This window comes from Phyllobates terribilis, unplaced genomic scaffold (assembly GCF_046119375.1).
Source record: "Phyllobates terribilis strain yellow unplaced genomic scaffold, ASM4611937v1 Scaffold_4__5_contigs__length_816908805, whole genome shotgun sequence".
NCBI lineage: Eukaryota > Metazoa > Chordata > Amphibia > Anura > Dendrobatidae > Phyllobates > Phyllobates terribilis.
Window position 1 is genome coordinate 68,112,745 of NW_027362764.1, and position 12,851 is coordinate 68,125,595.

The 12,851-nt window shown below is 46.2% G+C and overlaps 1 protein-coding gene across 1 annotated transcript in view; it reads left to right on the plus strand.

Annotated features, from left to right (window-relative positions):
- The window catches only part of LOC141264614 (macrophage mannose receptor 1-like), a 203,872-nt gene extending 192,204 nt beyond the window's left edge, over nt 1-11,668 (plus strand). Inside the window, exons 25-28 of the mRNA XM_073676893.1 lie at nt 4,564-4,729; nt 8,759-8,902; nt 11,381-11,497; nt 11,604-11,668. Of these exons, the coding sequence (XP_073532994.1) occupies nt 4,564-4,729; nt 8,759-8,902; nt 11,381-11,497; nt 11,604-11,668 (492 nt within the window). The remainder of the gene's footprint in view (nt 1-4,563; nt 4,730-8,758; nt 8,903-11,380; nt 11,498-11,603) is intronic.
- The last annotated feature ends 1,183 nt before the right edge of the window (nt 11,669-12,851 follow it).

Below are 12,851 nucleotides of genomic sequence, written 5' to 3' on the forward strand. Positions count from 1 at the left end.
GTATCTGTACCCCATGGCCACATTGGCGGTACCAGAACTGTTAGCTGAGACCTGTGTGTCTGTATCTGTCCCAAGTGGCTGTCCAATCTGCGCAGTCTGAACCTGTCCCAATGGCCATTCTGTCTGGTATCCAGGACCTGTACAGTCTAAACCCGTACCAGTGGCCATCCTTCCCTAGGACTCTCTATCCGAGTTTTCGTCTTTGACCCCTGGGGTCAGCTGCTACTGCTGGATGCCACCCTGGAGTGGCACCTGGCAGCTACCTGCCGCACAATCCTGACCTAAAGGCTCGAGTGAACACCAAGGTAGCTGCTTAGTTATGCCCCTCCACGGTAAGCCCTGTCTGTGGTACTGAGGGTCCATGAACCACGTGTGCCACCTGCGAGCATGATATCTGTTGTTGCATTCCCAAGAAATTAGTGTTTTACTTCATATGTAAATGAGACATTATGTGCTCTGAGCATGGGAGAGCTCTTCCCAATCCTCTGCCTCTCAAGGTTGTTTCGCCATCCAGCACCAGTCTCTGTAGCTTGATTGATAGCTCACTGAATGTGTGCTGTCACATGCTAGGCAAGCAACCGTGATAGGGAGCTATAAATCAAGCTAAAGGGGCTGGTGCTGGGCGGGGAAACAACATCAAGAGGCAGAGGCTCGGAAAGTGCCATGTCACACCCAGAGCACTTAATGGTTCATTTCCTTATTAATTAAAATGCTAATCCTCAGGAATGCAGCAACAGATAGAAAATATAAAGGTGTTGATGGATTTAAATTTTAAATCTACATGCCCATATATGTAGCTTGGAGGGGTTGATGTTAATGACAGAAATATATTTTTTCAGTACATTATATGGTAAAAAACTATGGTGATATTCCAAGTAATAACTCATTTAGCAAAAAAACAAGCCCTCATCTGGCTTTTCAATCAAAAAATGTATCCCTTTATTCCATTTAGAAAAAATCTAAAACTGATTGCAACAGGAAGAAGTTCAATGATAGAGTTCTAACATTTAGTGGTTATGGGCAGTGTGTCCCTTTAAATATTTAGTAGGATACAGTGGCTCACACTCAAAAAGGGAGAAGGATTGCATGTGAACCAGGAGATAGTTCAATAATAGATTTACTTGCAAAAAGACAATGTGCTTGATGGTTGCAGTCTCATTTGGGGAAAGAAGCTTGTGTCAATGTAAGGATGGTGGACTGTGCTGTCACGTCTTTCTATATATTGTGTAGTGTGAATTGTGATGAGGTTATGTATAGTGTATAATACTATTATAAGTAATGTACAATATAGGATGTGATAATGTAAAGTATAGTATAACATTAGAACACAGGTAGTATAGGGATGTACTGAAGATAGTTAACTATAACATAGGTAGTGACGACAGGGCAAGTTAAGAGAAAGATAATGTTGCGACTAGCCCACTGTAGGAGGAGTTAGTATTAGGGAAAGTGACTAAATTCCTGTTAGTTGTTAGATAGGGTTTAGAGAGTAAAATGTGCAGATCTGCATAGCAGGGTAGGAGACTAGGGACAAGGGATAGTGTGATCCTGAGGAGAAGTGACTGATGAGACAGAGTGGCCTTCCGTGGAGGTGGCCTTAGATAAAAGTCACTAACCTCGGAGCTTGTAACGCAGAAGGTAATGGACATAAGCAGGACTAAGTGCGATGGACTAGTGGGGGTCCCGAGTGCGAGGGTTCCAGGATGGCAGTGGTGGAAGAAATAGGATGTGGAACCAAAGAGCAAGTAATGAGACATGCTGACCAGGACAGTAGCGTTAAAGCTGGGTTGTGGCGGAGTAGGACTGAACTATGTGCCTCACTAGCTATGGAGTAGAACTACAGAGGAAGGATATTTGGAAGTGAAAAATGCTTTATAATGTAAAGGAAATGTCCATATGACTTTGTACCCGCTATCCCTTGTATATAACCTTTATCAAGTTACCACTGAGTAAAGAGATGTGTTGGAACACAAGTCTCCCTCATTGAACTGTACAACACACAGTCCTGGCCAGAGCACACCACCGGCTACATGCAGCCCACACAGTACAAGTCTACACACGCAGCTGTGACGCCCTCCCTGAGCAAATGGGTGATACTCGGAGCCGGGTCCTTGCGGATGTTGCGGGGATGCAGTCATGGCCTATACCCATTTCGTGCCCAGGGCTGTCACATAAAAATTGGGCTTCTGGATGAGTGGTTGTTCGACTACGCCACCAGTGGTTTCTGGTGAAGGCCACCAGCGCTGCGACAGTCCTCTGAGGCTGGTGTTCTGGCAGCTCGGTTGGTACTACTCCCCACAGGCGGAGTAGGTCTCAGGGCAGAGATTGATGATCTGTGTGGAGGAATGGTGGGTGCAGTGCCGCGCAGGAATAAACAAGCGGAGACGGTGAATGAAGTCATCCGAGTACTTTACTCACTTTAGATGAACTTTCAGCCGCAAAGCTTCTCTCTGCTACACACGGCATACTGCGGCCACCGGGTAGGGGGTTCAGCACTTCCCAGGTAGATCAGGAGCACCTGTCAAGACCCCGCTGATGTGTTCCTCTCCTTCTTATCTCCTCCCGCTTGTGTTCCTCCCTGGGATCCACTAAGCCGCCAGGCTTTTCCAACAGTGAAGTACACAGGTCGCCCCTCTTGCAGCAGGAATACCTCTGGCTAAGCTAGAGTGAAGGATACAGGTGGCGACTCCGCTCCGTCCGTATCCCCCTGGGATCCTTTTGCCTGTGGAGCCTATCTCCTCTGCTCCCCTCCAAGGCCATCTTAGAACAGGACCCTGACCGGGTAGAGACACTGGTTAACTCTGACCCGCTCCTCGTCTCAAGGCCAGTGTTATGAACTGCTACAAGCACTAAGGAAAGATAGGAAAACTGTCCCTACAATAGGACTAAGCTGATTCCCTACGATGCAGCGGGGGACCTGTTCCTTGTGAACAGACCCGCCTAAGTCCTCGGCTAGTCTGAACGCAGACCTATAGATATAAGGGAGGGGTCCCTACAAGAACTAAGGACTGGGATATAGATGGACACCTCGTAGCAGAAATTGTAGCAGAGCAAAGACAAACAAACAAAAGTACTAGTGGTCCAAAGACCAAGCAAACTACAGAGTTAGGTACAAGGCACCTGGCTAGCTTAAGAGTAAAAGAAACACTGAAGTCCAGCAAGGCCAGAAGGGCGGAGCTGGATTATATAGGCAGAAAGTCATGTGACCAACAAAATAGAAAAAGAACTAACAGGAGGGTTCTAACAACCAAAGTACGAGGACCGTGTATCTTCAGCCAGCTACAGACTCTTGCTGGACCCTGACAGAAGACCACAATCAAAAGACCTTGAACTTAAGATGGCCGTAGATTATATATGATACTGTATGTGCTTCCTGTAAGTGTTTCCTCCACCCTCACCCACTACCTGGTTCCCCCTATCTTTTGTTCCCCCCATCTCCTCTATCCCGGGCCGGGGCAGCACCCTGGTGCATTTAGGCCCCCTACAGGACAGGAGTGGTGTAGTGTTGAGTGTGAAGTGGGATCCTGTGAGATGCTCCATCCTTACCTGGGAGAGGAGATACCACACCTCTATCTGAGGTGCAGTACCCCTGTGGCGACTGAACCCTCAGGGGCGCCACACAGCCAGGACCCACACTTTCATATAGTGCACCAGATCAAAAAAGGAGACGGGTACCTCACCCGAGACTACCACGCCACTCTACATCAACAATCTTACAAGATGAAATAGCTTTGAGTGGTGATATGCCCCTCTAAATAAGAAACAGTGGCAAATGCTAGAGCTGCTCCCCACTTTGAAGTTGTGGAAGGAATGTACAGAATCTTCCAAGAGGCAATGTCTTGGTAACAAAAGAGGTAGACATTTGGTAACCACAATGGTCTAAACCAGTGTTTCCCAAACTCCAGTCCTCATGGCCCCCACAGGTCACGTTTTCAGGATTTCTTTAGTGTTACCCAGGTTGATGGAAGAATCATCAAGGCATCAGGAACTCTCTCATCTGTGCAACACTTTCGAAATCCTGAAAACGTGACCTGTGGGGGACGTGAGGACTGGAGTTTGGGAAACACTGGTCTAAACAATGGCAGTACTCTCATTCTGGTGATCTTGTATCCCTCTCCTGGGACAAACTACTCTGACAGCAGCACAGCCTGAAGCCTCTTACTTACTCCTCTTTGGCCACTTTTATAGACCCGGATTAGAGCACCATATGACTATGACCTTATGACTTTTACTCATCCTCATTTACTATTTAGGTTTGATGTAGACACCTGCTGTTGGGCAGCAAAGCTGCTCTTTACTGTTATTCATGATTGGATTTTAAGGGCCAAGAAGGGGTTAAAAACATAGAAAACTCTTTTCCTCGCCACTCCTCATATCTATCCCACCTCCACTGCTTCTTCCCTGGTTCTTCGATCACCTACTCTTTAATCTTCTTACGAGGCATGACATGTTTTGGAGAAAAGTCTTATAATTTCATTACTGTCACTGTTTGTTTTTTCTTCACATAACTGATGACTTATGAAAAACTGATTTCCATCATATTACTAATAAAAATTATTTCAGACTGAGAATACATATAAATGGGTTGATAACTGGAAAGTACGCTACACAAAATGGGCTGCAGAAGAGCCAAGTAAAGACACTGGATGTGTATATGTGGATACGGATGGGCAATGGAAGACATCGTCTTGTGATGAGACTTATTCTTCCATCTGCAAACAAACAAGCGGTAAGATGATTATTTTCCAGATAGCCATATAGAATTCAAATAATTAGCCATGTCACAGGTAAGTAGTGGTTTTGTGCCAATGCCCTGGTGGTCTAGAGTAATGAAGAGAACAATGTGCACATTAGAAGTGCTCTCGGGTTTTGAAAACAGCTCCATTAAAAAATAAGGGTTGCTGTCATTAATCTAATCTTCCATGGACCAGCAGGAGTTCTGTCTACAATGCTGGCAGTCTAGGGGAGTAATGAGTTAATACCATTATACTTGGCTTACTAGACTAGACAAGGATTAATATCTGCATATCTGGTGGTCTAGGGAAGAGATGAGGTTCATATCAATGACAATTAATGGGGGTCCCAGAGACAGCTTGTTTTACAATAAACTATGTGTTCCATGAATTAGGAGGGTCTGTTCTCACCTCAAATGTCATCATGGATCCAGGTAATCTGATAGGATGACACTTTTTTAATCAGTCAAAATTTTCTAAAGTTATGCCCACTTTCAAGGCCACTTTTTTGTCTGTAGGCTGTAATATTTTTCTGAAGGTTTTATTTTCCTGAAGCTCCCCCTATGGCATTGTTACGCACACGCCCGGACTAACTGGCGTGAGCGTGGTTAGTGATCCCACTGGACCATGAACCGAGGAGTGCCTGGAGGGGCGTGACTAAGTATCAACTCGGTCCGACCAAGGTCGCACGGCGGCTCAGTCGACTCAGTGAACCAGGGAGGAACCGAGCAGAGGGACCAGGTGCTACTCCAGGTCAGACCCCGGTCACAGCTGTTGACCCACACTGGGGAATGCAGGAACAGGCAGGTTAGGCTGGCATATGGACAGGTGGGTACTGGCAGGCACAGCTGGTATGCAGACAGGTGGGTACTGGCAGGCACGGCTGGTATGCAGACAGGTGGGTACTGGCAGGATAGGGACCAGTACTAACTTGGATACAGGAATGGAGCCACAGGTGCGGTAGACAAGCAGAGCAGAGCAGGACCCGCAGGTGCGGTAGACAAGCAGAGCAGAGCAAAACCCGCAGGTGCGGTAGACAAGCAGGGCAGAGAAAACCCGCAGGTGCGCTAGACAAGCAGAACAAAACCCGCAGGTGCGGTAGACAAGCAGAACAGAGCAAAACCCGGTAATGCGGTAGACAAGCAGAGCTGAGCAAAACCTGCAGGTGCGATAGACAAGCAGAGCAGAGCAAAACCCGCAAGTGCAGTAGACAAGCAGAGCAGAGCAAAACCTGCAGGTGCGGTAGAAAAGCAGAGCACAGCAATACCCGCAGGTGCGGTAGACAAGCAGAGCAGAGCAAAACCCGCAGGTGCGGTAGACAAGCAGAGCAGAGCAAAACCCGCAGGTGCGGTAGACAAGCAGAGCAAAACCCGCAGGTGCGGTAGACAAGCAGAGCAAAACCCGCAGGTGCGGTAGACAAGCAGAGCAGACAAAACCCGCAGGTGCGGTAGACATGCAGAGCAGAGCAAAACACGCAGATGCGGTAGACAAGCAGAGCAGAGCAAAACCCGCAGGTGCGGTAGACAAGCAGAGCAGAGCAAATACACACAAGGTACTTACAATGAAGTAGCGAGTGGACACTAAACTCACAAACAGAAGTACAGAGACAACGAGTCAGAGTTAGGTGCAGATTTAGACACTGCAGGAAAAGGGAAGATACGGATATAGAGACAAACAAGTAATGGGCTAGGACACTGTTCAGACAGGAACTGAACCAGGAACAAGATACAGGAACGAGCCTGGGAACTCAGCCCCCAGGGTAGCAGAACAGACTAGAAGTCACAGATACAGGTAACAGGCCTGGGTATACAGCCCCCAGGGTGGCGGAAACAGACAAGATACAGGACAGGACCTGGCAACTCAGTTGCACAGAACACACTGAAAGAAAGTGTTGCTCAGGGTCCTCCTACTGGGTGGAGGGGGTTTAAGTATCCAGTGACTCACAGCAATAGGCTGGGGACGCATTAGAACTGTGCACACAGTAACTATAAGAAACAGGCAGTAACAGCGTCGCCGCCCTAAGCAATCAGACAAGAGACATGCACACAGCAGATACTGGAGCAAAGTGTGCAGACTGGACTGATAGGTAAGATGGTGGTCTTGCATGGTGGGAGGTGGTAAGCCATGCCAGCACGCCGCCAGGGATGTTACAGGCATGACTTTAAATGAAAAAAAAAATCAGCATGTAACTAAATTAACTACTGTATTTTGCGTCCCATAGGATTCAACGGACCATAAGACGTACCCCAAATTTTGGGTGGGTGGTGGTGCGTCTTATAGTCCGATTTTATGGTAGCTTACTGGGATGGGGGGCGGCGGCGGAGTGGGGTAACAGGAGGCAGGGTCGCTGCTGCAAGAGGCCGGCCGCGGCAGCAAGAGTAGGGCGATTCTGCGGACCCAGGGCTGGGAGGAGGAGGTGTCCCAGCGGTGTGAGGCTGGGGGCCCTGGGCTTTCATAAGATGTCGGCGGTGAGCGGAGTCCCCTTCCCTGCAGCGGGATCTGGAAAATGGCTGCCCGAAGTGGTGCTTACGCAGATTGAGATCCCAGGAGACACACCACAGAGAAATAAATGGGAAAATGACTCTGCTCACTGCTGGCATCTTATAAAAACCCAGGACCTGCCATCTCGCACCGTCGTGACACCCCTTCCTCCCAGCCTGGGGGCCGCAGCATCATCCCCACTTCTGTCGCCGACGGCCTCCTGCAGCAGCGACCTGTGTCCTGTGGCCCCTTTCCACTACTAAGGCCCCCTTACCTTGGTAAGCTACCTTTCGGATTATAAGATGCACCTCCATTTTCCTCCCAAATTTGGAGAGAAAAAAGTGTGTCATATAATCCTTAGAATATGGTATATACAGTATATATGTTCTGTCCTCACTACACGGTACCCTAAGATGTGTCTGTAGTCTGACATGCAGCTAAAACGATCTACTGTAGTCCAATAAGAAGACTCTATCCTGAACACCGTGCAGTTTATTGAACATTGAGTAAATACATTCGGTGAAACTAGAAACAGGAAAATAACAAGGAATCAGCACATGTATAAAGGCAACACAGAAATACATGAGACAAAATGGCTGAACAGTGTATAGACAACATGTGTTCAACCAACTTTCTAACCAGTCTTAGGGTATGTGCACACGATCCTTTCTGGCAGTGCTTTGAACGCAGTATACTTTATGCTGCGTCCAAAGTGCTGCACGCAGGTGAATCCACGTGTTCATTGAACCATGCGGATTCACCGCAATCAATACATTGCAATGATAGAATTTCTCTTGCAGAGACTAGCAACTCCGCAAGAGAAGTTGACATGTTGCGGTCTGGAAAGACGTGTCGCATGTCTGTCTCCGCGGGTGATCCGCAGATGAACAGGGACGCATAGTGGGCATGGGATTTCTTGACATCCTCTATGCTGTAACATGTGGCCGCTGCAGATTGCACGCAGCGCAAGTGCGCTGCATCCAATCCGCAGCCATTCCTGACCATGTGCACGTACCCTTATAAATGTAGCAGGAGTGAGAGTCTTATGCAGTGGGTGGTTGAAAACAAATGCAACATAATCTTTCTTACCAGCGATGTTATCACGAAGGGGAATGAAATGGTGGATGTCCACTGTACTTCAGTCTGCGAGGGAATGAGCTCCTCCTTCTTCCCACAATGCACCGCTAGAGAGCAAGGAGATGGGAAGAGCAGAGGGACAAAAAGCTAGTGCCAATAAGAAAATTCAACCCCTAGACAGTGGTTCTCAACTCCAATCCTCAAGAGCTACCAACAGATCATGTTTTCAGGATTTCCTTACTATTGCACAGGTGATGGAATTATTACCTGTTTAATACTAAGGAAATCCTGAAAACATGATCTGTTGGTGCGTCTTGAGGACTGAAGTTGAGAATCACTACCCTAGAAGGATCCTATGTGCTGTGAACGGTAATGAAAACATGAAACTTAATGCTGAGGGCATGACAATATAACTTACACATTATGTCCGACTCCATACCAATCTCTTCTATCTTTTTAAATTAAAGTTCCTCCTCCCACCGACCCACCACAAAACCCTGGAACATGCCCGGACACAGAAGGCTGGATACCCTTCCGTAACCATTGCTATCATTTCGAATCATCTGAAACAAAAGGCTGGTCTGAAGCATCCCGTCACTGTCTTTTGAAAGGTGAGTGATAGAAACATTGGATAGAATAAATTAATTTAACGGAGATAATGATTATGGCCGAGATCCAGAAAACAGATAATGAGACTATCCGATCTTATAACGTTTTGTTATATCACTAACATATTCCATTACTTTGACATGAAGAATGAAGGGGCCACAACTTTTATCTGTGAAGTTGGTACAATTTGTACAATGTAGACAATGCTCTGTGAGCTAAACAGTCTGGACTCCAGACCAATTCATTGTAGAAATCTAGCAGAGAGACTTGAGCAGTTTGCAAGTCTCACAGAGCAGATACAACTGTACAACTACTTCTGGACTGCCCATAGACTATGTACGTTGGTGCAGTCCTCACTTTCCCCTGCAACAGAATTGGGCAAATCCCTTTGATTGCTCATGTCTGGTCCGCGGACTGAGGCAGCCAAAGTGCTGGAAACAGTGGCCGTCGAGCAGCACCATGCCCAATATCTCAATTTTACTGGTATTTTCATTCTGAGGATGCAGATATCAGTGAATACTAATGTGGAAGAGGGAGCCAACGGCTGGACGCAGCAGGCGCAACAACGTCACTAGATTGCACCTGCTGTGTGGAGCCTCAGTTCTCCAGTCATTGACCAGCACAGTGTTTCAATACACCGCATTCCAAATTATTAAGCAAATGCTATTTTTCTCTGATTTTCCTAAATGGAAAATCCAAACGAGTCAGTACAATTTTAAAATCATCAATCGTTAGAGTAAAAATCTAATTTTGTTGGACAAACCTCCCAATGATATCATTATTTTTTCTCAAAACTAAAGAAACTCGAAATGCGCCAAATTATTATGCACAACAGTTTACAAACATTTTATAGGTTTTAAAGAACTGAAAATGGTCATGTGTTAAATTTGCAGCATTAAGTGGTCACATTTACTGAAATCAAAAGCTTTTCCAATCAAAACCATCTTAACAGGCCAAGTTACATATTAACATAGTGTTATGATCTGCAACATGAACTAAGGAAAGATAGGGGAAAGCTGTCCCTACAGTAAGGCTAAGCTGAATCCCTACGATGAAGCGGGCTGCCTGTTCCTAGCGAACAGACCCGCCTTAGTCCTCGGCTAGTCTGAACGAAGACCTATAGCATAACACCTCCTGAACAGAGAAGTAGTTGCAGAACACAAAAAGACAAACTGACAAAAAGGTACTAGAGGTCCCAGAAGGACCAAGCGCACTGACAGACAAAGGCACAGAAGCACCTGGCTAGAGAAACAGTCAAACAACACTGAAGTCCAGCACAGCCAAAAGGGCGGAGCTGGAATATAAAGACAGATGGGCATGTGACCGCAAAACACAAGATGGAAAAAACAAACAGGAGGGTTCTAACACATAGGACTAGTGATGAGCGAACAGTAAACTGCTCGAGTGCTCGGTACTCGAATCGAGATGGTCAGATGCTCGGACCTGCTCAACTCGAGTACCGAGCATAATGTAAGTCAATGAAGGACTCGGGCACCTGCGCTCGATGGATGGGTAGGTGGACGATGAGAGAGAGGGAGAGATCTCTATTAGTAAAGAGGGAGCTAATTTAATTCTGAATCAGCAGAGCTGTGCTGCACTGAAGCCGAGAATTCCCCTGCTGGGAGCTCAAGGACTCCTCTGTCAGCTGGACTCTTTGTGAGTTCAAGAGCTCTGGGGGCATGTTCTCTCTCTCCCCGTAAGAAGCACACTTGAATCATCTGAGCCGTGCGCTGCACTGAAGCCAGGTATATCCATCCATACATATCCATCCATATCCATCCAGCCATCCATCCATCTATATCTATCCATCTATATCCATCCATCCATATCCATCCATCCATCTATACCCATCCATCTCCATCCATCCATATCCATCTCCATCCATCCATATCCATATCCATCTCCACCCATCCATCTATACCCATCCATCCACCTATATCCATCCATCTATATCCATCCATCCATCTCCATCCATCCATATCCATCCACCCATCCATATTCATCCATCCATATCCATCCATCTATATCCATCCATTCATATCCAATCATCCATCTATATCCATCCATCCAAATCCAGCCATCCATATCCATCCATCTATATCCATTCATCCATCCATATCCATTCATCCATACAAAACCAGGAATGCGGCTTTGCAGCGCTGGGGTCCTGGGTTCAAATCCCACCAAGAACAACATCTGCAGGGAGTTCGTAATTTCCCCCATTGTTGTGTGGGTTTCCTCCAGGTTCTCCGGTTTCCTCCCACGAGCTAAACATAATGATGGAGAATTTAGATTGTGGGCCCCAATGGGACAGTGATGATGATGTCTGTAAAGCGCTGCAAAATACCTTGGCGCTATGTAAGTGAGTAAAATAAATAAATATTATGTACAGTAGAATCAGATTTGTGATTATGACTTGTAATACCATATTTGTCCACTAGGACTCCCTTAAACAATTATTTGACCTCTGAATTTTACAGATGCCAGTTTAGTTTCAATTGAAGATCAGATTGAATCAAATTTTCTCCTCCATCATGCTGAGTTACTGAATGACCGGGTCAAAGGTTTTTGGATTGGGCTTTACAGAAATGTGGAAGGTAATGGTATCAAGACATTATCTAATCATTTATTGTTTTCTTTAACCATTTTTTACCCCTCACCATACTTCTTGTGTTTCTTCTTAATGATGATATTATTCTTCAGTCTTTTCTGAGTCTTTTAAAGGGATGGTTAGGAGATTGGCTGGAAATGAGAGACAGGTGGAGTAGGTGACTACCTAGGGCACCATTGACAGGGGTGTAAAATTCTTGGAAATAAAAAAAGTATTAATGCACATTTTATATGTTAGTGAAGCGGCTCCTATCTGAAAGACTGTTATAGGCTGCCGAATCAGCCCAACATTGAAAAATACAAATACACTCTATGGTCAAAAGAATTATTCATTGAACTCAGGGTTTTTTTTTGCCCCTGGTGTATCACATCCGACCCCTCGTCCCCGGTGTATAACATCTGACCCCTCGTCCCCGGTGTATAACATCCGGCTCCTCGTCCCCGGTGTATAACATCCGACCCCTCGTCCCCGGTGTATAACATCCAGCCCTTCTCCTCCGGTGTATAACATCCGGCCCCCGTCATGCCTTCTGCCTTTACTATCATGTGACAGACCGGCCGGTGGTGCAGAGCTCACTGACACCAGTACTGTCCTGTAATAGGAACCACAGGTGTAACAAATCATGACATTTATTCTTCCTAAATCTTCCCCATCACCTGTGAGTGATGATTTTAAAAAGTGAAAAGAACTGCAGTAACTCAGCCACAAAGTGGAGACCCCATAATGCTGCAGAGTGGGGGGTCACTGAGTGCTGAGGAGCAGAGGGCAGAAAAGTCACCAACGCTCTGCTGTCTCCATAACTGCCGAATGCAGAACTCCTCTGGTATAACATCAGCACAAGCACAATGCCCCAGGCAGGAACTTCATGATTGAGCTGCTGCATGCAAGCCTTACATCACCAAGCACAATGGCAAGACTCGGATGAAGTGATGTAAAGTTGCCACTATCCCTGGAGCAGTGGAAATTATAAATGTGTTCTTTTCAGTCTAATGAATGAGACTGGTTTTGGCAAATACCAGGAGAGATTTACCCGCCTGACTGCATTGCGTCAACTATAAAGTTTGGTGGAGGAGAGAGAATGATTGAATCATGATTTAATTGAATGGAAAAATACTTCAGCATACAAGATATTTTTGACAATTGTTGCTTCTAATATTGTTGAAACAGTTGCAGGAAAGCTCTTTTTCCCCATGACTGTGCCCCAGTGCACAAAGCATCGTCCATAAAGGCATGGTAGGGAGAGTCTGGTAGGGAAGAACTTGACTGGTCCGCACAGAACTTTGACCTCAATCCCATCAACAGTCTTTGGGATGAGCTAGAATGGAAATTAAGACCCAGGA